This window comes from Prionailurus viverrinus, chromosome B3 (genome assembly GCF_022837055.1).
Source record: "Prionailurus viverrinus isolate Anna chromosome B3, UM_Priviv_1.0, whole genome shotgun sequence".
Lineage (NCBI taxonomy): Eukaryota > Metazoa > Chordata > Mammalia > Carnivora > Felidae > Prionailurus > Prionailurus viverrinus.
Window position 1 is genome coordinate 134,564,449 of NC_062566.1, and position 27,931 is coordinate 134,592,379.

Below are 27,931 nucleotides of genomic sequence, written 5' to 3' on the forward strand. Positions count from 1 at the left end.
CCCACGATCTGTCTTTTCTCCTCCGATCAGCCCGGGCGCCTCACGCACGTCTCCCTCTGAGTCCAGATGTTCTCTTCCTGGAGGAGACATATGTTCGTGACTTTTCATGAGGACCCCGTGCCCACCACAGCCACTTTCGGGTAAGTCAAAAGAATTCCTTGATTTCCTGCTTATGGTGGGAGGGGCAGACAGCCTGGGGAAGACTTGGGGAACGTGACCCCCATCTCCTGGGCAACAGTGAAAGCAACAGGCAATGTGGGATCTGCAGAAAAAAAACCTCTCGAGGGCTGGTAGGGCCCGTGTTCGAGTCCCCCATGGACCTGGTGGGAGCAGGGCGGGTGGTGTTCTGTTGGGTTTGGTGGGGTACGGGGATGCGGGAGGAGGATACAGAAGTGATGGTCATGTGCGACCCATCCCAAATGAACTTGGAAATGAAGAGAGTGACATTCTGAAGTCAACACCCAAGGAATCAGAGATGCACCAGGTCACCACGGAGAAGGGATGTCTCCAACTCATGTCTGATGTCTGGTAGGAGGCCTAGCCACTCCATAGAGAGAACCGATTGCCAGTGGAAGCAGAAGAAAGGGAGGGTCGGTCTTGAGGGTTCAGGGCTGGCGAGACAAAGGGCAGAGGGGCCCCGCCTGGCTTCTCAGCCCTGTATGGGGTGCAGCATACCATGGAGATGACCAGGCAGCCACGGGGCACTTAACTCCCAGTTTTGCACTCCCCAGGCCACCTCGGACAATCTAGTGGCTTCTCAGGGCCAGCTAAGGGCCAGGGGCCATCCCATTGGCAAAGGACCATATTGCTGGGAAATTAACAGGCAGCATCTGGCCATACTTCCGTCTTCCGAGACCCAGACCCTGAGAGACAACTGTCTAAGCCTGGGTCACTGAGAAAATGGGTTTTATGTAGCTGCAAAAACAGGGCCAAAGGCTGGACCAAGGAGGTTGTCCAGGAGAAGCCTTACATCCAGAGGCTCTGGAAGGAGCCTGCCAGTTTGCACAGGTCAGGAACTTAGGGCCCAGTGGGGACGGCCCGTCTCTGTTCTGTGATATCTGGGGTCTCAGCCGGAATACTCCAAGGCTAGGGTGCCAGGGTCAACCAAAGGCTGAACTGGGGCCAGAGGATCTGCTTCCAAGGGGGCAAGTTGGTTCCTCCCACACCGCTGCTTGAGCGCCCTCACAACATGGCTGCCAGCTGCCCCCACAGCAAGCACCCTTGCAAGGCCAAGGAAGAAACTGCAATGTGTTTTATGACAGACCGCGGACTCACACACTGTCACTGCCACCATGGGTGGGAAGCAAGTCAGCGGCTACATTCACTGCAAGAGGAACTAGACTCCACCCTTTGAAGGGAAGGGTAGCAAAAAATTGGGGGACATATCCAAATCACCACTCCGCCAGAAGAATCTTCCCAGAGCCTTTCTCTTATCCCATCACTCCCTCCTTAAAGCTCTCAGGGACAAAGCTTCACTTTCTTAGCAGCCAGTGATGACTGTCCTTTTTCCTTTATTCATCCCATCCCTGGCCACTTCCCACCTTGCCTTCCAGAACATGCCAGAGGCTTCCGCATCTCTGCACCTCCTCTCAAGCTGCTCCTTCTGCCTGGTCTTCCTCTCTCCTTGTTGGTGTTGTTTGTTTGTCTTGTTTTTTCATTTTCTTATTTGAGAATAGTGGAGACACAATGCTACCTTGGTTTCCAGGGTACAACATAGCCATCCAACTTCTCTATATGTTACGCTGTGCTCACTGCAAATGTAGCCACCCTCTGTCACCACATAACACTGTTCCTTTTGCTCTCTGTTGACATGTTCCTCGTCTTTCGAGATCCAGCTCCAGAGTCACAGAGTCACCTCCGTCCTTCTCCACACACACCCAATTCTGTGCCCCACACCCCCACGGCATCCATCACACTCTAGACCACAGTTGCCAGGAGCTTTGGCAGGGCGTGGGGGACACGTGGCACTCACCTCTGGGTCCCTACAGACAGGGTGGAGCTCAGCACAGAGAAGATGCTCAAAGCACATTGAAAGGACCATTGCAGGGGCGCCAGGGTGGCTCAGCTGGTTGAGCGTCCGACTTCGGCTCAGGTCACGTTCTCATAGTTCGAGAGTTCGAGCCCTACGTCGGGCTCTGTGCTGACAGCTCAGAGCCTGGAGCCTGCTTGGGATGCTGTGTCTCCCTCTCTCTCTGCCCCTCCCCCACTGGTACTCTGTCTGTCTGTCTCTCTCTCTCTTTCAAAAATAAATAAAACATTTAAAAAAAGACAAGTGTTTTAAAAAATTAAATAAATGGGGGCGCCTGGGTGGCGCAGTCGGTTAAGCGTCCGACTTCAGCCAGGTCACCATCTCGCGGTCCGTGAGTTCGAACCCCGCGTCGGGCTCTGGGCTGATGGCTCAGAGCCTGGAGGCTGTTTCTGATTCTGTGTCTCCCTCTCTCTCTGCCCCTCCCCCGTTCATGCTCTGTCTCTCTCTGTCCCAAAAATAAAATAAAACATTGAAAAAAAAATTAAAAAAAAATTGAATAAATGAATACATACGTACGTACATACATACATAAATACATAAATAACAATTGCACTGAGGAATGAGTTAGTCACAGGTGCCCAGTCTGGCCGCTCAAAGCCAGCCATCTGGTCCCGGAAGCAGAGGGGCTTTTCCTAGGAAATCCCACCGGTGAACAGCAAATTCTTTCCCTTAGCTGTGGCTCAGCCCGCCACCCCCCACCTCCCAGCCAATGAGCCTGCCCCGGAAGGACTCACCCACCCAGGAAGAGCTCCCCTCCCACCACCTTCCCTGACTCCCCCTGCCCTGGGCACTAGGGAAACATCTACTGAGTCTTGCCCTCTGGTTGTACTCTCCGCTTTCGATGTGTCTTCACGCCCACGCCTTGAGTTGGACCTTGCAAGAGCCGTACAAAGCCAGTCAAGAAGAGAGCAGTGTTTTACTCCAAAGGAAACACAATGGAAGCTCGGGCAGGTCAAGCAATTTGCCTAAGACCACACAGCTAGGGAGCTGTCCGACCCCCGTGCCTCTTGGCAGAGGGTAGAGAGGAAGTAGCCTGAACAGTGACACTTCCAGAAAACGAACCACCCCATGGTCTGAGTCGCACCCAAGAGTGGAAGAGGAAGGAGTGAGTTAACGATACAGTCGCTAATACAGGAGCAAGAACCTGAAAACAGTGGTGCCGGTTGTTTTCATAAGTTCCCGAAAAGTCGATAATTATTTGTGCTTGTTGAGCCAAGAGCACAGCTTTTTGCCCACTGTCTTGGGTTCCCACCGCAGCCCTGAGGAGTGGATTCTGGTACTCCCATTTTACAAGGTAGGTCACTGAGGTTCAGAGAGGCGAATTAACTTACCCAAGGTCACACAGCCAATGAACGCGCCGAGATATGAACTGTCTGGTTCCAAAGCCCCTGCCTTCCCTTGCCATCACGTGACCTCGGACTGCCGTCAACACTTGGCTGAGGGAGGTTCTGGAAGCACAGCGCTGCCTTCTGCCAGAAGGAGACAGGGTGTGGGCAGATGGGCTGTGGTCTCGGAGGCAGGTTGGAATATCACTGTCTGGCATGATATCATCTTTCTCCTCTAATAAATTACTCACCGTGACCAGGCCACGAGAGGCTGAAAGATGCCCAGCTCCCTTGGGAGGGGCCCACGCGATAAGGAAGGAATGTGTTTTGCATCCTCCCATCACGGAAGCTTCGAGGAGGCCCAGGGCCCAAGACTGATTGTTGGTGCCGCGGGTGGACACCGTCCAAGGAAACATCCCAATGGAGCTGCCGGGCAAACAACACGAGCTCTCGGCTCAGCCCAAGGAGACGGGGTCCCTCTGAAAGACCCCAGGGAGTCCGGGGCGCCCCGGTCTCTGAGCACGCGGCAGAAAGGGCCTGAGCGCCCCTCCCGACCTCGCTTCTGGAAGCTGCTTGCTGAGTCCCCCGCCTTCTGCGTCAGTTGTCTCTCCTCCTTCTTGTGACCTTGAGGTGTAACGGCCTCTTTTGCGCTTTTCTTTCAGCGTCGAAATGCTCAACATCACCTCGCAGGTGCTTGAGTCCACCCTCAACGGGACGTCGTCCCAGGGCTGCGTCTATGCCGAGTGGTGGAGCTGGCTCAACGCCATCCAGGCTCCCTTCCTCTGGGTCCTGTTCGTGCTGGCGGCCCTCGAGAACATCTTCGTCCTCGGCGTCTTCTGCCTGCACAAGAGCAGCTGCACGGTGGCCGAGATCTACCTGGGCAACCTGGCCGTGGCGGACCTGATCCTGGTCTGCGGGCTGCCCTTCTGGGCCATCACCATCGCCCACAACTTCGACTGGCTTTTTGGGGAGGTCCTCTGCCGCGTGGTGAACACCATGCTCTACATGAATCTGTACAGCAGCATCTGCTTCCTGATGCTGGTGAGCATCGACCGCTACCTGGCCCTGGTGAAAACCATGTCCATGGGCCGGATGCGCGGGGTGCGCTGGGCCAAACTCTACAGCCTGGTGATCTGGGGGTGCACGCTGCTCCTGAGTTCGCCCATGCTGGCCTTCCGGACCATGAAGGAGTACGCGGCCGAGGGCTACAACGTCACGGCCTGCATCATCGTCTACCCGTCACGCACCTGGGAGGTGTTCACCAACGTGCTCCTGAACTCCGTGGGCTTCCTGTTGCCCCTGGTCGTCATCACCTTCTGCACGGTGCAGATCATGAAGGTGCTGCGCAACAACGAGATGCAGAAGTTCAAGGAGATCCAGACGGAGAGGAAGGCCACGGTGCTGGTCCTGGCCGTGCTGCTGCTGTTCGTCACCTGCTGGCTGCCTTTCCAGGTCAGCACCTTCCTGGACACGCTGCTGCGCCTCAACATCCTGTCCGGCTGCTGGGATGAGCACATCGTCGACGTCTTCACGCAGATCGCGTCCTACGTGGCCTACAGCAACAGCTGCCTCAACCCGCTGGTGTACGTGATCGTGGGCAAGCGCTTCCGCAAGAAGTCGCGGGAGGTGTTCCGGGGACTGTGCCAGAAGGGGGGCTGCGTGTCGGAGTCCACCAAGATGGAGAACTCCATGGGCACGCTACGGACCTCCATCTCGGTGGAACGCCAGATTCACAGACTGCCCGAGTGGGTGGGGAACAGCCAGTGAGGGCCGCCCCGAGGACTATGGTTCACGTGGGTGAGGGTGCGCTTACAGCTGCCCCTCAGGATGTGCCGGAGCAGGAACGGAAGGCATGCGACCTTGGGCAGTAAGTCGACGTCTCCGGCCAAACACAGGCGCTTCATTCCCGCCCTGCCCAAGATGCAGCGGGCGAGGCCGTGAGGATGGGGTGACCTCGTGCCCAGAGCCAAGGGCTCCATATACATGACGGTATTATTGTTCCCATTTGCTGCCACCCGTGGGCCAGTCTGCTTCTTCCCAGGAGTGGAGGGTGCCTGGGGACAGGGACGGGAGGGACTGAGTGTCCCTCCCACATGGTGTCCCAGCCTGCCCCAGCATGCCAGATCACATCTCCGGGAGAACTGCCACCCCAGCTTTGAGGACACGGCTGGGTCCAGAGGCGGGGGGCCTGGCTGGAGTTTTGCCTTCAGTCTCTTAAATCCTCTCAGCTGGGACTCCGGAGGATGATTTCTCAGATCAGTGAAGGTTGAACTCTGAGGGATCCCTGGTAAGAACCCGGAGACCAGGATCCCATCACTCCCCCTGCCCATGGGCAAGATGGTCTGTGCCAAACAAGAACTCGATGAGCACTTAGCACTTATCTAGCACTTGCTGTATAGGCAAGTATTGAGCACCGCGGGCAAGAGGGAAGAAAAAAGCAAGTATAATCTGTCTCCGAGGAACTCGCAAACTCGAACAGGGATGACTACTTCCAACGACCAGAAGGCTGTTCTGCGACGTGGTGGAGCGAGGCATCCTGGCTGGTGCAGAGGAGAGGACTGAGGAGGAGCCTGACGCCCCAGTTCTGCTGATAATTAGTGGCACGTCACTTAATCCCTGCCTGTTTCGTCCTCTGTGACATCAGCTTGTTGGGAGGACTGAAAGACGTTAACAGGCACGAAAGTGCTTGGGAAAAAGGAAAGGTGCTATATAAATGTGAGGCTTTATTAGGCACACAGTATGGAAATAAATTTATTATCAAGAAACGGACTCGGGTTTTACAATAGCTCTTTAGAGGAGAACCGGTATTGTAGCTAACGGTGCTGTAAATAAAGCACGTCTCAGGGTTGGCCTCATAGCAGGTGCGCAACAACGTTACCTGCCTTCCACCTTCCCGTAACGCTGCCCGCCCGCCCCGCACACATACATACACACGCGAGCGTTCTGCGGACACGCCACCCCTTCAATGTTTGATTTGTGATGCCCGCGAGAGATGTCTGAGTGAACTTGCCGGGGACTCATGCTCAGACTGGGGGTGGGCAGTACTCAGGCGGAGTCCAGCCCGTCCACCGTTGTCCCGGTCTCAGCAACCGAGGGCACCAACCAATTGCCACCCGAGGACAGCAGCCCAATGATTTGGCACGAGGGTCACGGACCCCATAGCGCTGATCCTGGGACCAAGCTCCCCCACAGGGCTGAGCGCCTCATTTGGGCCAGCTGGGTCTGAGTCACGGCGTGGCTGCCTGGTCTTATGTGACCAAGAGGAAGCCCTGGGGCCCCACACGACGAACCCAGAAGGGAGAACGCCCTCCCCCAGGGGCCTCCAGCCGGCGCTGCGGAGTGGCTGTGGCTCCGCCTTCGCTGGGCGGGGCCGGCAGTGGTTGGATGGGGCAGCGGTGGGCGGGGCGATGGGGCAGTGGTGGGCGGGGTGGTGGGCGGGGCGGGGCGGGTCCCAGGAGTAAGGCCACAGGAAGCTGGACCAGCATCCTTGGCCAGAGGCTTAAGAGACAGTCCTATCGCCAAGCCCTCGGTGCTCCAGGGAGGATTCATTTCTTTTTTTCTACGCGGCTCCCAATCGGCCTGCTGTGGCCGGCAGGCACCGTGGGGAGTAAGGAGAACGCACCTCCCGGGCTCCAACGCTCCAACGTCCTGTGGCGGAGAACCAAGGCGGGGAGGGCCAGCTCAGTAGCAGTGGAGCTCAGGAGCTACCAGGATGGTAAGGCAAGCGACACCAGGACAGCATTCATTCACTCAAAGTAATTGGATACTTGTTAGCAAGCCCTCTCCGGAGAAGATGGAAACCCCAAAGACCAGGAAATCTTGGATGGCAAACAGCCCGTAAATCCTCATCAAACCAGCTCTAGATTTTAAAGCAAAAGGAGTCAGAAAAGATGCCCAGCCTTTGTGCCCCTGCCACGCACACGCCTCTGCCCCAATAAACACACACACTCGTAGCTGGAGAAAGAAAACGGTTGAAGAAGTAGGAAGGGTTTAACATTTTAATGGAGTTAAACCGCGCGCAGACTGTGAGTGGAATAAAAAGGAGGCTGTGCTTCGCAAATGTGTAGCACTCATCCATCAGCGGGTGTGTGATGGGCACCTAATGGTCATTTAGCTCTGGACACCTAATGGTCACTTAGGGGTCCTCCCCGTGGCCTGAGGAGCCATCAGTCTGCAGGAGGGCAGCCGCCCAGTGGGTTGTTTTGACACTGTGATAAAGAACATTGTCCTGTGAAAGACCCAGAGAGCTGTTACATTGTAAGGAGGGAGCAATTCACAAACAATGAGAAATGGATGAAGGGTGTAAACATGTGTCTTTTCCATACAACTTAATAAACGGTCGAGGAGTTTTTTTGCAGTAGTTTTTGCAGAGGTTTTTCATGTCACGGTTCCGAAAACCTTAGTTTTGTGAGGACACTGCAATCAAGAGGCAGCGAGAAGGCCATTATTTTCTGCTCAACCCACTTTAGGGCTTCTGTCCTGCAGAACAGCGGTGTCCAAGCTCTTGTGATTGTGTATCCCTATAAATAAAAGAATTTTGATTATGCATACCCAATGTGTAAACTCATTAATATGTATTAAACTGCAGGCTCTAAAATATACCGAAGTAGAAATGTAAGAAAATTGAATAGGGTTTGATAGTCTCCCCTGTCCTATGTTCCTACAGTGGTAACTCATCAAGCTCCCACCAGGTGCCAGCGAGCCCCCATGAGGCCCTAGAATCAGAGGGGTGGCAGCAAGTTCAATCATTCATGCATGCAATATATATTTACTGGGGACCTTCCCTCTCACCTCCCCTTCCAAGCAGGAGTGTCTTCTACAATGTCTAGATTAAACAAACAGTTGTGTAGCCATTGCTTGCATAATCCCAGCGATGGGGAACTCATTACCCACTTCATTTAGGGGACCTCCTCATTACTCACGTATTCATTCATTCACTCGTTCATTAAAGAACACTTCTATTCTGTCTCTACAGAAGTGGCATTACTCCATCTACACCTCCACGCACCCGTACCGGAAACCTGCGGGTCATCGGTCAATACACCCTCTCCCCCATCCCTCCCACCTACCGGATCAGCACCTCTTTCAGATTCCACCCGTGTGTTTCCGGGACCTATCTGCCTCTCTCTATGGCTGAGCATCCTCTCACCGCTCTTGCCGTCTCTGATACTGACCTCGACCATCTGCCAGCTCTTATCCTTCACTCTGTATCCAATGACGTGTCTTCACACAAATACAACCATAGAGGGGCTATACCCCGAAAGAGCAGCGTTTAGGAGCCGAGGCTTGGGATGAGGCAGACCTGGGTTGGATTCCAGTCCCGGTTCCGGCCGGGGCTCCTATTTGTTGTGTGGTCTGGAGCATCTCACCGATCCTTTCGGGGCCTACGTTTTCTCATCTGTAAAGGGGGGCGAATAAAGGCATCTGCCTTACAGAGCTGTTGACAGGATTTGCGCAGAAAAGCCTCTGGCCCGGTGCCTGGTACACGCTCGACACGTGTGAGCGGCCACGATGGTGATGATGATGGTGATGATGATGGTGATGACAGCTGTGATGAAGACGATGGTGAGGGCGAGGACCATGGTCTCTAACAGGAAATCCTGCAAACGTGTCCCGGCACCCGGGATAAAGTTCTACATCCATAACGTGGCTCGCAAGGCCTGTCATGAGCCAGCCCCTGCCTTGTATCTTTCCCTCTCTCCACTTCCTGGCTCGTTCTCTGCCCTCTGGCCCTGGTGTCCACAACTGGATAGAGTCCGACAGATTTTCTGTGCTCCTTCCAGAGCTCGCGCCTCCCACTCGGCCTGCACCCTTCCCTCCCCAGCGACTCTGAGCTCGGAAAAAGTTGCCCACCACTGCCCGAGGGAGCTCACTCCTCTAAGGGACTTTGGTCTCAGGGTAAGCGTGACTCTAGGATGTCTGCAGCCCAGAGGGAAGCCAGCCACCTGGCTGGAAGCGTGAACTGGGCTCTTGGCAGGTGGAAACGGGCTGGGAAAGCCGCCCTCCCACCTGCCCCCAGCCAGCCCAGCAACATGAGCGGCCCCTGCCTTCCTGACCCTCCGCGGCCCCCCCGCAAGCCCACCGGTGGGCCCCTGAGCCTGCCCTGGCCGAGTGGGTGAGGAGGTGGGGTCGCGGTGCAAGCTGAATGCCAGCGACCTGGTGGGACTGAATGCTAGCGATGAGGGCCGTCGTCGATCTCTGAAGTCCCTGGTGCAGTCTTCATGATTTGGAAAGCAAAGTCTCAATCCGCAGCCACCGGCAGTGCGGTCCCCTCTCTCCTTGTTCTTAGCTCCTGAGCCCATGGCAGAGCCACACCTTCTGACCTCTCGCCAAACCCTGGAGGATTGGGAGCAGTGGGGGGGGAGGGGGGGTGTGGACAGGGGCGAGGCGAGGAGTTCACGATTCAGCAGTGGAAATGGCTGGAAGCCTGATGGCTTGTTTGTTGTTTTTTGGCTGAGGTCAAATGGCCCCATGATAATGTCTCACACTCCGCTGACCTCTTTTCAGACCCTCGTGACCCCTCAGGGAGGTGGGCACCTGTGTTACCGCCAGTTCATGATGGGGAAACTGAGGCCCAGAGAGGGAAGTTACTTGCTAAGACCCCACCGCTCTTCAGGAGGGGTGCTTGTGACTTCACTGGGGGTGGGGGGTACGAATCTGGCCTCAAGGTGCCTTCCTGCGGGGACAGCTTCTGAGCCCGCGCTGGGGCTGTTTCTGCCCTAACAGAGTCTGAATCTTGTAGGCTTCGTGAGTATTTACCTCCTACAGAATCCACCCCCCCACACACACACACACACCAGGGGCTGGAGGCTGTCACCTTACCCTGAGATGTCCTCCGTAGCAGCTTTATCGAGATATGACTCACAAGCCAGACAGCTCACCCATTCCAGTGGGTTCCGCTTGCCCCCAGAGCTGTGTGGTCACTGTTCTCTAGTTCCAGAACACGCTCATCACCCCAGCGTGAAATCCCCCAGCACCGCCTCCCCCCAGCTCCGGGAGCCGCTAACCCTCCCGTCTCCAGACTTGCCTCTTCTGAACATTTCGTTCGGATGGAATCATAACACCACGTGCCTTTTGTGTCTGGTTCCCTTCATGTGCCCGATGCTGAGAGGTAACATTTCATTGTAGGGGGAGAACTTTGGAGGCCAGGCCTTGAGGCCCCACCACGCCACCTACTCGCTGTGTGATCTTGGCCAACCCCTCACCCCCCCTCCAACGGCCTTTGACCTCAGTTTCCTCATCTGGAAACTAGGCAGCTAACACCCTAAGTGTGACTGTCTTACCCAGAGCTAATGACTCTGGAAGGAGGGCTCCCTCCATAAACTGTAGAGGGCAGCACCAATGTGACAGCGACTGCCCTGGGCTTGGAGCCAGGTTCCTGGTTCACATGCCAGCTCTGTCATTCCCGCCTCTGGGAATTCGGGCAAAGCCAGTCAGGTTCTCTGAGTTTCTGTTCTCTCGCCTATACGATGAGAATCCAGGTGCTGTGAAGAATAACAGAGATCAAAGCGCTCTCGTGGGTTAAATAGTATTCCGTCCCCCCCTCAAATTCATGTCCACATGGGACCTCAGAACAGGATCTTATTTGGGAATAGGGTTTTCACAGAGGTCATTAAGGTAGGAGGAGGTCATACCGGATTACGGTGGGCCCTATGTCCAAGGACCGGGGTCCTCATAGGAGGGGGAGACACACACAGAGACATAGAGACCACAAGGAGATGTAGTCGGAGATCAGAGTGACGGTCCCACAAGCCAAGGAGTGTGAAAGATTCCCCAGAACCGCCAAGAAGCCAGGAAACATAGAAGACACTGTTCCTCAGAGCCTTCAGGAGGGCCCCAACTTGCCGACACCTTGATCCTGGACTTCTGGCCTCCTGACCTGTGAGAGACTAAATTTCCGTTGCTCGAAGCTAGCCTGTCTGTGGCACTTGGCTCCGGCAGCCCCGGGAGGCGGCCAGAGGCGCTGTAATCATTCTGAGGATGCGCTCACTCACCTTTGAGCCTGCCCACCGGGGTCCACACAGACCCCTTTCCCCCCAGCAATGCAGGAGTCCACCAGAAGCTTCCTTGAGGTCTCCTGAGGGCTGGTGATGCCAGCTGGCGACAGAAGTGTCCCTAAGAAAGAGCAGGATAGAGCATCTGACAGAGCTCGAGGGAGTTTTTCCAAAGGAGGATCCCCAGGCCTTTCTCAAGGTCATGTAGGATGTTAGGGGCAAACCCAAGCCCCCCAGAGTGTACGAACCACAGACCCGCTAGAGCCGGGTTTATTAAATACCCCAGTCCCCAGGCTGCTGGCCCAGGACCGGGGCTGCCCTGTTGCCCTCTTCTTTCCCCAGGCCCCAAAGCCAGGCTGACTCAGGGCCTCCCAGACCAGGCTAAGTAGAGGCCACAGGGCCTGGCTCCCGGCTTCCGACTTGGTGGAAGGTTGTTTAGGGACAACCCCACAAGATGAACCAAGACAGGGTTCTGAAGCTTCCCCGGACACCCCGTCCACGCTGAGTCAACTTCGAGGCCCACAGCGAGGGCCAGCCCTGTCTGTCTGTTTCCTCTCTGGGGTCCCGGCCAAGACAGAGGACGGCTTACATAACCCTTCTTGTGCAAGAACAAAGCAATAACCCAGGACAGCTCCCGCTGGCTGCGTCGCCACAGCATCTCACCTGATCCCCAGACTCTGGGAAAGGACCCACTTCACAGACCAAGAAACCAAGGCTTCCGGAGGCGTCGCAGAAACCGGTCCGAGGTCACCCAGCTCCTCAGTCATGGAGCTAGGATCCGAACCCTCCCTGGCCTGTGGCTCTGCGGCCCAGACCCGCTCGCCCCGAATTCCAGATCAGACCTGAGGACCGGGGCCTTGCTTGCAAGTCAGATTTTCCCCCCAAAGTACCTGTCCACTGGGAGGAAGACAAAGCAGTGGGACCTTGGCATCCCGACGGCTGGATGGCCTTTCGGGGCAGTCTGACCCCTGTCCTCGTGCTCCATGGGGAAGAACAGACCCTCTCATGGCGAGAACTGGTTGTCTCTCCTGGGTGCCCCCACCCCATTAACCGCCCGAATTCTTTCTCTTCAATTCAGTTCTAAAATCATTTTCTCCTAGAGCCATAGGGCTCACTTTCTACTCTGTAAGCCATTGTGGTGCCATTGTTTACTTTGGAAGATTTTCCCCAAAGTTTCTCAAAACGAAACAAAACAAAGTGAAAACAAAATAATGACGACAACAACAACCAAAAGCAAAACCAAAACCCGGCTCCTGATTGGTCCCATAAGTCTCAGAACTGCAACCACGACACCTTCCTCGCGAGGCTTCACAATGCTCAAAAGCATATTAAAGGCCCTGAGAAGTCCTGCAAGGAGGCATGCTTCTCTAAGCCTGGTCTAACCCCAGGTCTCCCAGACTTGATCGGCACGGAATCTGTTTTCCACTGGCTGCTCTTCCTATTCTCCTTGCCCAGCACCTCCTTCTCCACCTAAAATGTAAATGTTGGCACTCCTCAGGCTTCGACCCTAAGCCTTCTTCTCTTCTCTCTGCGTGGGCCACCTTACTAATCCCAGCCAGGATCATGGTTCTAAATGCCATCTGTGATGGTGAGTCTTACGTGTCAGCTTGGCTGGGCTCCAGCACCTGGTTCTTTAATCGCACAGGAATCCGGGGTTGCTGCAAAGGTCTTTTGCAGATGTGGTGAACATCCCTTACTTTAAGTAAAGGAGATTACCCTCAATAATGTGGTGGACCTCATCCAAGCAGTTGAAAGCCTTAAGAACAACAACTAAGATTTCCAGAGAAGAAATTCTGCCTCAAAACTGCTGCATGAGCTCCTGCCTGAGTTTCTAGTCCTCTGCTCTGCCCTGTGGATTTTGACATAGCCAGCCCCTGTAATCACATGGACTAATGCCTTGGAATAAATATCTTGATTGACAGATAGATGATGATGATGAAGAAGATAGATGATCCATAGACAGATAGGTAGGTAGATAGATAGACAGGTAGATAGATGATAGATAGATGATAGATAGATAGATGGATGGATAGATAGATAGATAGGAATAGGTAAATATCCTGTTGGTTTGGTTTCTCTGGAGAGCCCTGCCTGAGACACATCTATGTCAACAAACTCTGAAACGTTAGCTCTCTTCTGAGGCATCTTCTCCGAATGCCCAGTGGAGAACCCCATTCAAGTATTTCACACGTATCGTCGACGTATCTGTCTCTGTCACATATCTGTAGCCACCATGAGGGCTGGGACAGCCAAGGATGACCCCAAGTCTTCAAGGGAAGGTGCGGGTTGTCTTCAGCGTGTCATTTCTCCTGCGCCCAGGTCGTAGAAACATTTCTGATCACGGGGCACGGCCTGGTTTCTTGTGTTAGAGATACACACTCACAGCATCAATCCCATCCCCGCAAAAGACATACGAGCACTACTGGTTTCCGTGGAAAACGAACTTGATTTCACGCCCCCATTTCTCGCCAGACGCGTAGGCCATTTAGGCCCGTGGGCTGACTGAAAGATGAGGCAACGGGCTTTCCATATGGGCGGCTTCTGCCAGATTCCACAGAGGAAGGCCATAAAACTGGGAACATACGTACGCATAATTCATCTCATCCTGTGAACGTCCATATGATGAAAGAGTGACATTTTCCGTGGATGCATTTCATCTCCGCAACAGCTGTCAGAGCAGGCAGGGCACCTTCGCTGCCAGATGAAGAAACTGGGGGTCTGAGCCTTCCCGGGACTTCCGCGCAGGGTCCCCCGGCTCTCTTCCCACCCTCGCCCCCTCTCCCCCAGCGCCAGGGGAGTATCTGCGCTCTCAGAGAACTCACTCCGATCTGAAACCGTTTCGTGCTTTGCTGCACCAAAACAACAGCTTTTGGGGGCAAATCTGCACAGAGCGGACGCCAGGGCAGGGGCTGAGTGGTCCTCAAAAGGAATGAGAAAACGCGGTCTGAGGCTTGACCCTGGGCTGACTCCTAAGTTCCAAGTAAGCCTTCCACAAACAACATTTGTGCACGTCCACGTGCTGGGCCTTCCACCTACAATGTTTTTGCATTTGTTTGTTTGTTTGTTTGTTTGTTTGTTTTGGCTGGCCCGCCTCCCAAACTCCTATTCATCTCTCAAAACCCCAGTCAAATATCCCTCTGCCATAATTCTTCCAAGACTTCCATTCTTTAGGCCTTCATACTCGGACGTAACCTTGGCTCTTCATTACCATTCTGCCTTCCAAGGCGTGCAGTCACTGTCTGCCTGCCTGCCTGTCTTTGTCCTCAGACGGACCCCGCGCTCCACAAGGGGACACGGAAAAGGCTTTGTTCACCTCCGTCTTCCCATTGCCCACAAGGGACCTGGAGCCCCCAAGGGGTTCAGGATGTGCGTGTTGACATAGGGACAAACTATTGATATTCCGATATGCAGCATAAATAAATAGGGTTATGAATTTATTCAGCAAATAACGTGCTGATTGAGCACGCCGGCTCTGTTGTAGGAGTTTGGGAGTAAGACTCTCATCAAAAGAGGTAAACACCTTGCCTGGTGGAGACACAGGAAGTAAAAACTAAACAGTGTAGCCAGGTGGTGAGAAAAATGAAGAGGGCAGAAGGGAGGAGGTATTACTTCAGGGAAGGGCTCTCTGATAAGGGGGGATTTGTGGGGGCCAGGAGGACCCGAGGGATGTGGCTGTCTACGGGAAGGGTGCTCCGGGCACAGGGAATGGCCAGTGCAAAGGCCCTGAGGCGGAGAGGACGTGGCACGTCTGAGACAGAGCAAAGAGGCCAGAGAGCCAGTGGATGAGCGGGTGGGGAGCGTGAAAAGGACACTGAGAAAGGCAGCAGGGCTGTGCAGCCTTGTGGGTGGGCCACTGTCGATCCCAGCACTTTCCTGTCCCTGCGAGGGGAGCCTGAGGGTTTCAGGCAGAGACGTGACCTGGTCTGGCTCAGGCTTTAGAACATAGAGGATTGTGGCTGACCTTCCCCGGTCACAGGTCATTTCCAAGTGTTGCACCCCGGCCCTGGCTGCATTAGCTCTGGGATTCTCCTGACTCCCCTCAGGGAGGGCCTGCTGAGTCTCACTGTCCAGGCAGCGTTTTATGTGCAAATTTCTAAACTTGCACTGGTTTGTGGAACCCCTGGCCCAGTGGGCTATTTTCTGCTGAGTGGCCAGTGCCCAGAGCCCCTTACTTCTAAATTTTTTTTTTAATGTTTATTTTTATTTTTGAGACACAGAGAGACAGAGCATGAACAGGGGAGGGGCAGAGAGAGAGGGAGACACAGAATCCGAAACAGGCTCCAGGCTCTAAGCTGTCAGCACGGAGCCCGACGCGGGGCTCGAACTCACGGACCGCGAGATCATGACCTGAGCCGAAGTCAGACGCTTAACCGACCGAGCCACCTAGGCGCCCCGCCCCTCACTTCTAAATGGCCGTCGGCTCAGGCCAGGGCAGTGCTCCCAGCTGCCTGCATGCCCGGGACACCTTCAAGCCGGCCCCCGTCGCCCTGTCGCTTTCCAGGTATCTGTGCCTTGTTACACCTACAAACTGTAGGATTTTGCATCTTGACACCAGACCCTGGCCCCATCCGTCCCCACCCCCTCTGTGCTGCACGCTGCGGGCTCTCGTATAGTGGTGTTTGCACACTTGGCTGCAAATGTTGGCTCGATCGCTTGCCAGACGCATGGAACATGAGCGGCCCCCGGGGGCAAGGGGGGGGCGCCAGGCTTCCTCCTCCCTGCCCCCTGGCACCCAGCAGCCACCTGGCACCTTGCAGGTGCTCCCTACGTGTGTGCAGAATAGAAGGTGAACACTCAGACCTGTGCTCACAGAGGACCAAAGGGGCCTTGAATGACGGAGGCGCATTAAGCAGAAAGACAGGGGCGGTGGGGGGGGGGGGCATTTCCAGCAAACGCTCACAGGAAGGCGTGTCCAGAGGCATTAGGAGCCCAGGAGTCACCCGTCAGGAAATGTCCCAGGGTGGAGGGTGGCTCCGCGTGTTACCGCAGGACCACAGGGGAGTCTGAATTCCAGGGGGTTTAGCTGTTGTCCTAGGAAATGACAAAATCCAGGTGCTCTGGAATATTAATCCAGCACAAGCATGGACAGAAGGACAAAACTCAGAAAGCTAGGAGATTGGGAGTTCTTTGTCGCAGACGTGTCTGCCACGTGACTGTCTAACACCTACGGCCGGAAGGAAGGCTTGGACGGAGGGGAAGGACGGCCGGCTGGGCCTTCGGTCCCGGCCAGAAGCGGGCCGGCCTCGGTTCCTTTCCTGCGGCCACACGTAAAGATGATAAAAGAGACAGCTCGTGTCTTGTGAGGACTGAGCGAGAGCCCTGAAGGTGTCCGACATCTGGAAGTCACCTGTAGAGATGAGCCCAGGGAGGTGACCTTGCAGAACCTGATGGACGTGACTAGGAGAGGAGACAGGGTGATTCTGGGGTTTAGTGACCAGAGAACTGTGTGTGTGCCATGGTGGGGACTGTGACCCGTGTGTCCCCAAGTCCCTTAAGCTCAAGCTCACCTTCTCGGAATATGCATGGAGCATAGCCCGAGCCCTCAGCTCAGGAGACCCCACTGCCTGGAGTCCCCAGCATCAGCATCAGGGACAATCCAGGGAAGGTTGACCTGTCCCAGCACACTGGCCAGGCTGTCCTGTTTCTACACGGCAGCCCTGGGTCTCTTTCCAGCCGCCTCTTCATGCCTTAGAATAGTCTCTTTGCTGTCCTGTTCTCCCTACAGAGGCCCCACACAGGCCCCTGGCCCCAGAGGACCCTCACCCCACTCCTGGCCTCCCCCTGCCTCCACGTTACAGGGGCCTGTACCCCTTCCTAGATGTAGGATTCCCTCACCCTGCCCTCAGCCTTCAGAATTCAGGCCCCCTTGACCCATAAGCTTGGGTTCCCTCACCCTGCCCTTAACCCCCCAGAATCCAGGCCCCCTCTCCCTAACACTCGGGGTTCCCTCGCCTTGTCCTCAACTTCCCAGAATTTAGGTCCCCCTCCCCACAGACTTGGGGTTCCCTCACCCTGCCCTCAACCCCTCCCCAGAATTCAGGCCCCCTGTCCCTAAGACTTGGGGTTCCCTCGCCTTGCCCTCAGCCCCTGGAATTCAGGCCCCCTCTCCCCACAGCCCCAGAGGCAGAGGGCAACTCCACTTCATTTCCCACCCCGAGTGAGCCATAGGAGGAACATCCGTATTCCTAAAAGAACTTTCCACCCCGCCCGCGGGGGGAGCCCCCAAGGCTTTGGCAAGGCTGCCACAGAGTCATCTCCCGAAGCCCCGCTCATCAGCCATCACGTGGCAAGTGGGCCACCAGCAGTGGGGGCCACAGGGTCCTGCCACACACGGGCCCCTTCTCACCGTCTCACCGTCTCTCCCCGACGTGAGGCGGGGCCAGGGTCCGACCGAGTGGCTCACCTCCCGCGGAGCTGGTCTCAGGGACCCTCCCGAGTCAATGCCTGTCTGGGCAGGAAGGCATCTCCTAAGACAGACACTGGTGAGAAGCAGTCCAGTCTCCACTCCTATGGAAGAGAGAAAAGGCAGTCAGTCTCTGCAAATGGTTTCCACTGGTGAGACTCCCATCTTTGTTACTGAAGGCCTGGGATTTGGAGGCCTTCTCTGATGAAAAGCTACCCAGACGCTGGCCGAGATTCGCCTAACGTCTGCGTGACTAAAACATCCCAGGTCTCTCCTCACTTGAAGGGACTGTCCCCAAAGACAAATTCCAGTCTCCTCCCTCAAATGCTCCCCAGCTGCTGAGTCTCGGAATCTTTGTTTCTTCGGTTTCCACAATTTTAATATATCTAGCAACAGGAGAAACTTGCTAGAAAGTTCTAAAGTGCAGTTTGTCCCCACTGAGGTGTCAGTACAGAGAAAAGAAACAGAGAAGGCTAGATTCTGAAGACAAAGGGGACATTCTTCTGCCCCAGACACGTTGGGTTCAAGGTGACATCAAAAGGGGACATGGAGGGGCCCCCGGGTGGCTCAGTCGGTTAAACGTGCGACTTTGGCTCAGGTCATGATCTCCTGGTTTGTGGGTTTGAGCCCCGTGTTGAGCCCCGGGTTGAGCCTTTGTGTTGACAGCTCGGAGCCTGGAGCCTGCTTCGGATTCTATCTCATTCTCTCTCTGCCCCTCCCCTGCTTATTCTCTGTCTCTCTCTGTCTCTCAAAAATAAATAAATGCAAAAAAAAAAAAAAATTTCTTTTTAAAGAGGGGACGTGGGGCATCCAAGAGGCAGGACTCGGGTGTGGGGAGGGCTGGGGCCCTGAGATTTGAGGATGACCTTTCCAGAAGCCACAATTCAAGCCCCAGGCATGGATGCATTCTCCTGCATTTAGGGAGGGAGTTTGAAGCGTCTTAATTTTTAAGAGGGAGGGTTAGGAGCATTTCAGTGACAGGATCTTGAGGCCAGACACTCAAGAAAGCCAGAAATTTCTTACTGTCTGAACAGGAGGTCTTGAGCAGTTCAATTGGATGTGTGCAGACAAATAGGCTTCAGCGCTGCTGGGGAAGATGAGGAAAAGTGTTTCTGATCCCATTCAGTTCCGGACGTTGCAGGAGTCAATTTTTTTCCTAGCTCACTGTTTGTTTAATGGGGTCCACACTAACGGATTCTTGGCCGTGTGTCCTTGAGGACTGAAACTCCAAAGGGACGTTGAAGTCAGCTCCCGCAAAAGCTGAGGTTTTGTAGCAAACCTCAGGCATGTGGGACCCCGTGGTGAACGGGGCACAGTCATTACTCAATGTCCACTGAGGCTCGAAGGGACTGGATGATGCCGGAATATGGTTTAAGGGCATATTGGCCAACATACTTTTTTTTGGCAGAGTCCCTGGTCTCCCCAGATGTCTCCAAAGTAAAGAGAGGGGCTGGGAGCTGAATACTCTCTTGCCAGCCTTAGAGTACAGAGCAATTTTCCTTTTAAACCCCAGCTTGCTTCTTCCATCGAAAGACTCACTTTCTCGGCAATCCCTCCAGTGACCTCATTGGAGAGGAGGTTGGGCAATTTAAGGCCATCGCGTCTCCACGGTGCTTCTCAGCCCAGAAAACACCTCCGAAGGCAGCTCTCGCCATCAGAAAACCCAGACGAAGTCGCGAGCTTTTTCATCCCCGGAGTAAGTAAACAGCCGTCTCTTTTTTTTCCTTTTACGAGAGCAAGGTGTGAGCGGAGCTTCAGGTCTCGTTCGAAAAAACAAACAAAGCAAGCTTCCTCTTACAATGAAATCCTGGCAGGATTTTCTGTTTTCTTTACGTGTATGTTTTGTTTTTTGTTTTAAACGTAATTCTAAATCAGTGGGAGAGATTGTATTCTGTGTGCCTGCTTCAGGGTTTAGTTGCTTTTCCAGCAGGAAAGGAGGAGTGTCTGGACTAGTTCATGGAGGTCCCAGAAATTCTTTCTTGACATCAAGGCCGTATGAAACACGTAGAGGCTGAATAATACAGCCCCTAATGAGCTCCGTGTGGACTCTGACCAGTTTCAATCTACGAATTTTGATTTCTAAAAATCAAATCGGTCTTCCCAGGGTTGCTTGCAAGATTTCATAAGGCCAATGAATTGGTTGGGTTCTTTGTGGCTTGAAAATCGCATCTTAATTATGTGACTGAGTTGAGATTCATTCATCTCTCTGTCTGTATTGCAAATGCCTTTATCTCACCTCACTGTTGAAATTGGAACGAATTCCACGAGGCCCAATCCGTTGAAGAAAGTGGTCTCCCGAGTAGCACATGCCAGGGTTGAAATATGCAAACTCAGAAAATATCACGTAGAAATTACAGAATCATCTTCTCTAGCAGGCCTGCCCGACATCACCTCTACGTTTTTCAAATAAGATCGAGTATTACCGATACTATCAATAGCTGCTGTTTATTGAGCACCTACTATGTGCCAGGCAGATATCAGAGCTAAAACTAAGAACTGGTGAAGGAAGGGCTCTCCTTTCTGTCCGACGTCATATAAACACAGACAACAGCTGGTAAAGACAAACCCTTTCAAAATGAGCCCAGCTTGAGCAGACGTGCTGTGTCCGTGGGGGGCCCACGGACACAGCTGGGTCCACTGGGACGGAGGGCAGTGTCTGCTAAACCAACCAGATTCGAGCTGAAGTCAGAGGTCTCTGCTGGTGGCTTGGGAGGCAGCCCCTGATTCCCTAGGGAGGGCGAAATTGCCTGAATTTCCTCTGGCTGCCGTTAACAAATCAGCACAACCTTAGTGGCTTAAAACAACACAAATTTATTATTCTGGAAGTCAGATGTTCAAAATCAGTCGCACTGGGCTAACGTCAAGGTGTTAGAAGGGCTGTGTTCCTTCTGGAGACTCCAAGGGAGAATCCTTGCTTTTTCCAGCTTCTTTTTAAAAATTTAAAAAAAAAAATCTTTTTTAATGTTTATTTATCTTTGAGAGACAGAGAGCGTGAGCGGGAAGGGGCAGAGAGAGAGGGAGACACAGAATCTGAAGCAGACTCCAGGCTCTGAGCTGTCAGTACAGAGCCCGATGTGGGGCTTGAACTCAGGAACTGTGAGATCATGACCTGAGCCGAAGTCAGACGCTTAACCAACTGAGCCACCCAGGCGCCCCTATTTTTAAAAAATTTTAATGTTTATTTATTTTTGAGAGAGACAGACAGAGACAGAGCATGAGCGGGGCAGGGACAGAGAGAGAAGGAGACACAGGATCCAAAGCAGGCCCCAGGCTCCGAGCTGTCAGCACAGAGCCTGACGCGGGGCTCGAACCCACAAACCGTGAGAGCTTGACCTGAGCAGAAACCAAGAGTCGAGCGCGTAACCGAGGGAGCCACCCAGGCGCCCCAGACTAGAATGTATTTAAGAAAATGTCCTTGCTGTAAGTGCCGAGGTACCTGCTAATCTCTGAGCAAATTTTGCCAAGCAGAGGCTATTCTCAGGTCTGACTCTTTACATACAAAATCACGGAACTCTTTTCGCCCACGTATGTTCACAGGTGATGCCTCTATGCCCTAGTTCAGAGTGGCTTTCAACAAACATTTTTACCAGGTAATATTTTTACTCTACAAATAAGTTGTAGTTACTTCTCCTTTTTGAACGTTTTGTGAAACTTAGAGGCCGCGCATCGTAGGTTTTCTCAATTTCGTCTCATTTCTTGTACGGAATATGAATTTACCCGAGTGAAAAGATTCTTCCCACAAACTGAGATATGCCAGAGCTCGCTACAGAGATTTAAAATCAAATCTTGGGTGCCACCGAGCTCGCATTCTTTAAACATTTTTTTCCCTTTCGCAATAAATGTCCTTTATTTTCTGCAAAATGCCTTCGTTTTCAAGGTAATTACAGTCTGCTAAAAGCGTAAAAGCAGGTGTTTTGGTGCTCCATTCTTTGAGTACCTTGATTAAAGATATCCAGTTGATTTGGAACAAAATTCAAACAAAATTTAGAGTTCCGCTTTAACAAACAGCTTAGTAACATTTCCGGGCATTTAGGCTCAAGGTCCCCTAAAAGTGATTGATGATGGGGCAGCAAAGAAAGGAAATACGTGCTCTAGGGTTTGTTTGTTTTTTTTTTTAATTCATCGTCGACCTTCTTACGAAAAGCTTGTGGTTCTGTAACCCTGTGCACCCATCTTTAGATTTTCTAAACTTTGTCAACTCTAACCTCCACTTTAACTGGTAGAATATTGAGGGGCACCTGGGTGGCTCAGTCGGTTAAGTGTTCGACTTCGGCTCAGGTCATGATCTCGCAACTGGTGAGTGTAAGCCCCGCGTCGGGCTCTGTGCTGACGGCTCGGAGCCCGGAGCCTGCTTCGGATTCTGTGTCTCCCTCTCTCTCTGCCCCTCCCCCGCTCATGCTCTGTCTCTCTCACTCTCAAAAATAAATAACATTAAAAAAGAATTAATTGGTAGGATCCTGAAACTTATTCATATGCAATTGCAAACGGTGTGTGCACCAGTGGCCTCTTCAAAGTCCATTTCTGTTCCACTGCTCTCTTATTTTCGAAAGAACATCGCTGTTACCATGACACCACACCCCAGCAAAATCTGTATTTGTATTATCATCACAAAAATACAACTCTAGTTCCAACGTAAACAACTGAAACTGAATTTAGAATAGCATCCCCCAGAAGTGGTTGTTCCAGTCGCCCAGATGAAACTTCCAGAAGTTTTGCTTTGAGTCCGTGAATTGGATCATGTTTGGAAATGACTGATTTTTTTTCTAGTAGAAGAATCAGAAGATACCGATAACATTTTCTCTGTGTGGGGAGTTGTTATGAAGCAGACCCATGATCAGCTGTCATTTCCACTGTTACCTGTGCAGGAGATAAACTGGAACCAAAAATGAGCTGAATTAATTGGCAGAATAGTAGCTTGATCTAAGTGGAAAATCCACGCTTCCCAGAGCGACCTGTAACAACGCCTTCTGCAGCTATGTGGGTGCAATTGGTGTCTTAGGGCAGATCTTTTAAAATTACTAACTTCTGGGGCGCCTGGGTGGCTCAGTTGGTTGAGCGTCCGACTTCAGCTCAGGTCATGATCTCACGGTTCCTGGATTCGAGCCCCTCATCAGGCTCTGTGCTGATAGCTCAGAGCCTGGAACCTGCATTGGAATCTGTGTCTCCCTCCCTCTCTCTCTCTCTCAGCCCCTCCCCTGCTCACACTCTGTCTCTCTCTCAAAAATAAAATACACAGTTTAAAAAATTAAAATTACTAACTTCTGCAGGAGCAGCTTTGGGTCTTAGGTTTTCTTGTGGTTGGTGAAATCGCCACAGAGCCCTGCCTAGTGATGTAAATAAACATCAACAGTCTGTGCAACTTGCAAATTTGTTGCCAACTTCCTTGAGAAAAGGGAGCTCAGTACTTACATCCTCCTGAAACTTTCATCTTTTAGCTCATCAAGGCCAAAAGGGCATATTGCAAATTTTTAAAGTGTTTCCAGGGTAAAAAAAAAAAAAAAAAAAAAAAAAAAAAAAGAATTCCACAAAGAAAAATAAATAAATAAAACGATTCCCAAATAACCAGATAAATATTTAGCTGTGGATTTACAGCACAAGAGTGTCTCGACTCTTCTGTATGCACTCGGTCAGAGTTCTCCATGTCACAGATACTCCACAGCCACCAGCCCTTAATCCCCCGTGTATCCCACGGACCTCCCCACTCGTGGCCAAGCAGTTCATTCTCCCCTCTGTCTACATTCTCCCTCGGTGGTTTCGTCCACTCTTGGACGTCCACTGTGTCAGCTCTTGTCATTGAATACCAGACTTGAATATCTAGTCGCTGGAAATCCCCACTTGATGTCCCCACTTGATACTTCAACCTTGAACCTTGACATGTCCGAGAGTGAACTCCTGATCTCCCCGCCGCCAAACCCTGCCCCATCTTCACACTGCCGTCTCCATCTCAGCTGATGGCAACGTCATATGTCTGGGTGCTCTGGACAAAAATCTTGGCATCATCCGAGCCTTCCTCTCTCCCCACCTGTATCCGACTGAAAATCATGGCGGCACTACCTTCAATATAAAATCCGGAAACTGATTCCATCTCACCATTCCCCCTGCTTACCACCCCCGTGCTACAATTTTATTCAGTATGTTTACTGTTGTGGGCTCTCTCCTCCCACGAGGCTGGAAGCCTCTGAGGGGTCTTTGCTAGTTTGACTCACTGCTCTGTCCCAAATACCTAGAACAGTGCCGGGTACATAGTAGGTGCTCAATAAACACCGGCTCAGTAGGCAAATGCATGGAGGAACTGGTAAATTACACCTCGGTGTGAATGGCACAGCGTGTGAGTTACACACAGCATCCAAACTCGAAAGTCATCGTGTCCTCGGTTGAGGAAAGTCGTGCTCAGGGACATCAAGCGATTGCTCAAGGTCACCCAGCCAAGAATGGTTCACAAGCTGCGAACCGCTGTGTGAGTGGGGATCATACGGGTCTCCTGAGTCAGCTGTGGCCAGCTGGACTGGCAGGTGCCCATAAATCCACGAGTACAGGATGCGATCCCTTCTTTCCGTGGGGTTCCAGAGGGCGGCGGGACTCAGTCTGCTTGCTTCCCACCGTATCCCTCCCCCGCTGAAACTCCGTGTGGGCATTTGGGAGGCAGGCCTGCTGTGTGGCTGGGACTGTGGCCTTTCGGGTCAGCACAGACTGAGGGCTCCCAGGACAGGCTGTTCGCTTCCGAGCCTGGCTTCCTCATCTACCGACTGGGAGCCAAACATGTAGCAGAATCAAGGAGACAGAGGCCCGGCCTCTGGAATCAGACTGTGCCGGGCTGAATCCCCTCTCTACTCCAGCCCCCTGTGCGACTGTGGATGAGTGATCAGTCCCTCCGCGCCCCGTTTTCTGAGCAAATGTAGATGACGAGGCTCTTACTCCCACAGGGCTGCTGGGAACATTAAATGAAAAAGTACGTCAATGTCCAACTCTCCGAATGGTGTCTGGCTTAGAAATCATCTCATCAATGTCAGCTGCTTTATTACTGTTGTTTTGCTGCTGGTAATTTGCAAGCCCGGCTTCTCGTGCTGGAAACCTCCCACCGTTGTCCCTACCCCGTCCACCCCACTGGTCTGGGACCCAATGGACGGACATCCCCGCTCTCTGCACCTCTTGCTAGCACTTCCTGATTCTTTCTTAGGTCCTCGCCCACTGTCTCCATGTCTGCATCGCCTCTGGACGGTGAGCACCTTCAGGCTGGGGGCTGGGTCCTTTCCCTGGCAAGGTGCTGGCACAGAGCGGGTGCTCTTTGATGTCCGCCCAAGAGCGAACGATAATAATCTGGTTGTTAATAAGGCCGAGTGCTTCCTCTAGACCAGGTGACCGTGCCAAGCTCGCCATAGACCCTGTCCCTGGTCCTCACCACGGTTACACGAGAGGGATACGACTAGCTTTGCCTTTCGAAAAGGGAACTAAAAGTTAGCCGGTCTCAGTGGCTCACTCCAAGTGGCTGCGCTCGGAATTGGACTCGGCGTTCAAAGCCCTAGTCTTTTCCTGCGTCCCAAGGGGCCGCAAACTTCTCCCCAAAGGGAACAGACGGCAGCTATCTCCCGTTCTGCAAGCCGCAGCCTCGGCCGATAGGTAAGTGAACAGGTGCGGCCGCGGGCCGAGACAGCTTTCTGGTCCAAAGCTGGCGGCGGGCTGCATCCGGGCCTAGGGTTGTGGCTGGCCGCCTCCCCCAGGTGATGCCGCATGCCGGTCGTTGCAGGTCGCCGCGGATGGCGTCCCGGACCCTCCTGGAGCTCCTGTCCCTGAACCGGAGCCAGCCCCCGCCCACAAACGCCACGTCCTGTGACGACGCTCGGGAGGCCTGGGACCTGCTGCACGGACTGCTGCCGAAATTCATCCTCGCCATCTGCGCCTGCGGCCTGCTGGGAAACCTGCTTGTGTTGTCCGTCTTCCTCCTGCCCCGGCGGCGCCTGAACGTGGCGCAAATCTACCTGGCCAACCTGGCCGCCTCCGACCTGGTGTTCGTCCTGGGCCTGCCCTTCTGGGCGGAGAACATCTCGAACCGGTTCCGCTGGCCTTTCGGAGCCCTCCTCTGCCGCGTCGTCAACGGGGTCATCAAGGCCAACTTATTCACCAGCATCTTCCTGGTGGTGGCCATCAGCCAGGACCGTTATCGGGTACTGGTGCACCCCATGGCCAGCCGGAGGCGGGGGCGCAGGCGGCGGGCGCGGGCCACCTGCGCGCTCATCTGGATGGCGGGGGGCCTCCTGAGCGTCCCCACGTTCCTGTTCCGCTCCCTCGCCGCCGTCCCAGAACTGAGCGACACCTGTGCCTGCGTGCTACTGCACCCGCCCGGGGCCTGGCACGTCGCGCGGATGGTGGAGTTGAACGTGCTGGGCTTCCTCCTGCCGCTGCTGGCCATCGTCTTCTACAACGGCCAGATCCTGGCCTCCCTGCGAGGGCGCGCGGAGGTGGGCGGCACGCGGAGCGGGGGCTCCACGGATGGCAAGACCACGGGGCTCCTCCTCACGCTCGTGGCTGCCTTCCTGGTGTGCTGGACCCCCTACCACTTCTTTGCCTTCCTGGACTTCCTGTTCCAGGTGCAGGCCGTCCGCGGCTGCTTCTGGGAGAAGTTCATAGACCTGGGCCTGCAGTACGCCAACTTCTTCGCCTTCACCAACAGCTGCCTGAACCCGGTGATTTACGTCTTCGTGGGCCGGCTCTTCAAGACCAAGGTGCGGGAGCTTTGTAAACAGTGCGTCCCTAGGAGCCTTTGTCCCGTGTGCCCGGCCCAGCGGAAAGACATCCTCCAACTTTTCTGGCAGAAGTAAACCGGCGGGGAGTCACGAAGCTTGGCTTCCGGATCCGCGATTTCGGACATGGGGAAGTCCTGTTGTGGTCGGCTGGGACAGCGAGCCCCCCGAATGGCCAGGACCCAGTCCCTGGGGACCGTGGGTGTGATTAGGGTGGGAGGACTGTGCACGGGTGATGGAACCATGGATCTCGAGAGGGGGAGATTATAGGGGACGGTCTGGGTGGGCCCGACGGAGCCACAAAGGTCCTTGTAAAAGGGCAGCGGCAGTGTCAGGGTCAGAGAAAGCCACGTGACAGCAGGATCAGAGGCTGGAGTGTCGTGAGGAGCCCCGAGCCGTTGCTGGCACCCGCTGAAGGCCGGAGAAGGGAGAGGAGACGCGTTCTCCCCTCAAGCTTCCAGAAGGCGCCAGCCCTGTAGACACCCGACTTTAGCCCGAGGAGACGGACTTCGGATGTCTGGCTTCCGGATCCATAAGGCAATAAAGTCGTGTTGTTTTAAGTCATCCAGTTGGTGGTAATTTGCTACAGCAGCCATAGGAAACTCATACAAGTTTCCGGTGCGGGTCTCTTGTTACATTTCCACTTGCCCGCCCCAAATTTTCTCCGCTGACGGCTAGGCATGCAGAGATGATACGGCTAGGGGTCCTAACCCCAAGGAACTTGCAGAAATAATTAGAGTATAAAAAAAGAAAACAAGAGGGCGCCTGGGTGGCTCAGGCGGTTAAGTGTCCAACTTCAGTTCAGGTCATGATCTCACAGTTCGTGAGTTTGAGCCCCACGTCGGGCCCTGTGCTGACAGCTCAGAGCCTGGAGCCTCTGCTTCGGATTCTGTGTCTCCCCCTCTCTCTGCCCTCCCCCGCTCACATGCTGTCTCCCTCTCTCTCTCTCTCTCTCTCTCAAAAATGAATAAACATTTAAAAAAAATAAAAAATGAGAATTAGGAGGTGACACAAAGCAGGGTAACTGCCCCCACCGCGTGAGAGGAGGTGCTCAGAGCACAGAGGAACTGGGCCCAGGATGGGTGGCTGGGCGGGGATGGGTCTGGAGGGCTTCCAGGAGGAGGAGACATATAAGCTGAGTCCAAAGAACTAGCAGTTGGCCAAACCAGATGGCAAAAAGGTGTGTTCCAGATAGAAGAAACATGCTCGACCCAGAGGCTGGGAGGCTCAGAGGTTAGGAGGGAGAAGGATGAGGAAGGTGAGGTATAAGGTGGTCACGGAGGGGTTTGAGGCTTGAGGAAGACCCAAGATGCTCAAGGGCAGGGAGGGAAGCATGGAGGCATCGGAGGAGGGGGGTGCTAGGGGCCCGGCGGAAGCTGGAAGGCATTGATCTAACGTTGTGTGAATTACTCGAGCAACGATTTCCCAAACAGGTAGACACT

The 27,931-nt window shown here is 53.9% G+C and overlaps 2 protein-coding genes and 1 long non-coding RNA gene across 7 annotated transcripts in view; 2 read left to right on the forward strand and 1 right to left on the reverse strand.

The window, feature by feature from the left end:
• BDKRB2 (bradykinin receptor B2) overlaps positions 1 to 6,119 on the forward strand; it is a 30,746-nt gene extending 24,627 nt beyond the window's left edge. For 2 of the 3 annotated variants that reach the window (XM_047864268.1, XM_047864265.1), the window contains exons 2-3: positions 31 to 140; positions 4,017 to 6,119. In XM_047864268.1, coding sequence (XP_047720224.1) covers positions 67 to 140; positions 4,017 to 5,121 — 1,179 coding nt within the window. In that variant the 5' untranslated portion in view covers positions 31 to 66 and the 3' untranslated portion in view covers positions 5,122 to 6,119. Of the gene's footprint in view, positions 141 to 4,016 lie in introns of all 3 variants that reach the window. The other variant, XM_047864266.1, reaches the window with a different exon arrangement.
• BDKRB1 (bradykinin receptor B1) lies at positions 28 to 27,279 on the forward strand. Of its 3 annotated transcripts, none has more exons than XM_047864269.1 (3): positions 28 to 140; positions 19,265 to 19,447; positions 25,496 to 27,279. In XM_047864269.1, the coding sequence occupies exon 3, from the start codon at positions 25,506 to 25,508 to the stop codon at positions 26,565 to 26,567; it is 1,062 nt and encodes a 353-aa protein (XP_047720225.1). In that variant the 5' UTR covers positions 28 to 140; positions 19,265 to 19,447; positions 25,496 to 25,505; the 3' UTR covers positions 26,568 to 27,279. The 3 variants fall into 3 exon arrangements, with proteins under 3 accessions (XP_047720225.1, XP_047720226.1, XP_047720227.1); XM_047864270.1 differs by having other exon boundaries at positions 75 to 140; positions 19,311 to 19,447; XM_047864271.1 differs by lacking the exons at positions 28 to 140; positions 19,265 to 19,447 and adding an exon at positions 22,993 to 25,368.
• On the reverse strand, positions 7,207 to 10,584 carry LOC125168856 (uncharacterized). Its single transcript, XR_007153324.1, has 3 exons — positions 10,177 to 10,584; positions 8,529 to 8,752; positions 7,207 to 7,874 (listed from the first exon to the last, which is right to left on the reverse strand). It is a non-coding gene; the product is annotated as an uncharacterized LOC125168856 (long non-coding RNA).
• Positions 27,280 to 27,931: the final 652 nt, after the last annotated feature.

Coding starts and splice junctions, on each gene's coding strand:
- BDKRB1 (XM_047864269.1), top strand. CDS start 25,506: ATGGCGTCCCGGACCCTCCTGGAGCTCCTGTCCCTGAACCGGAGCCAG.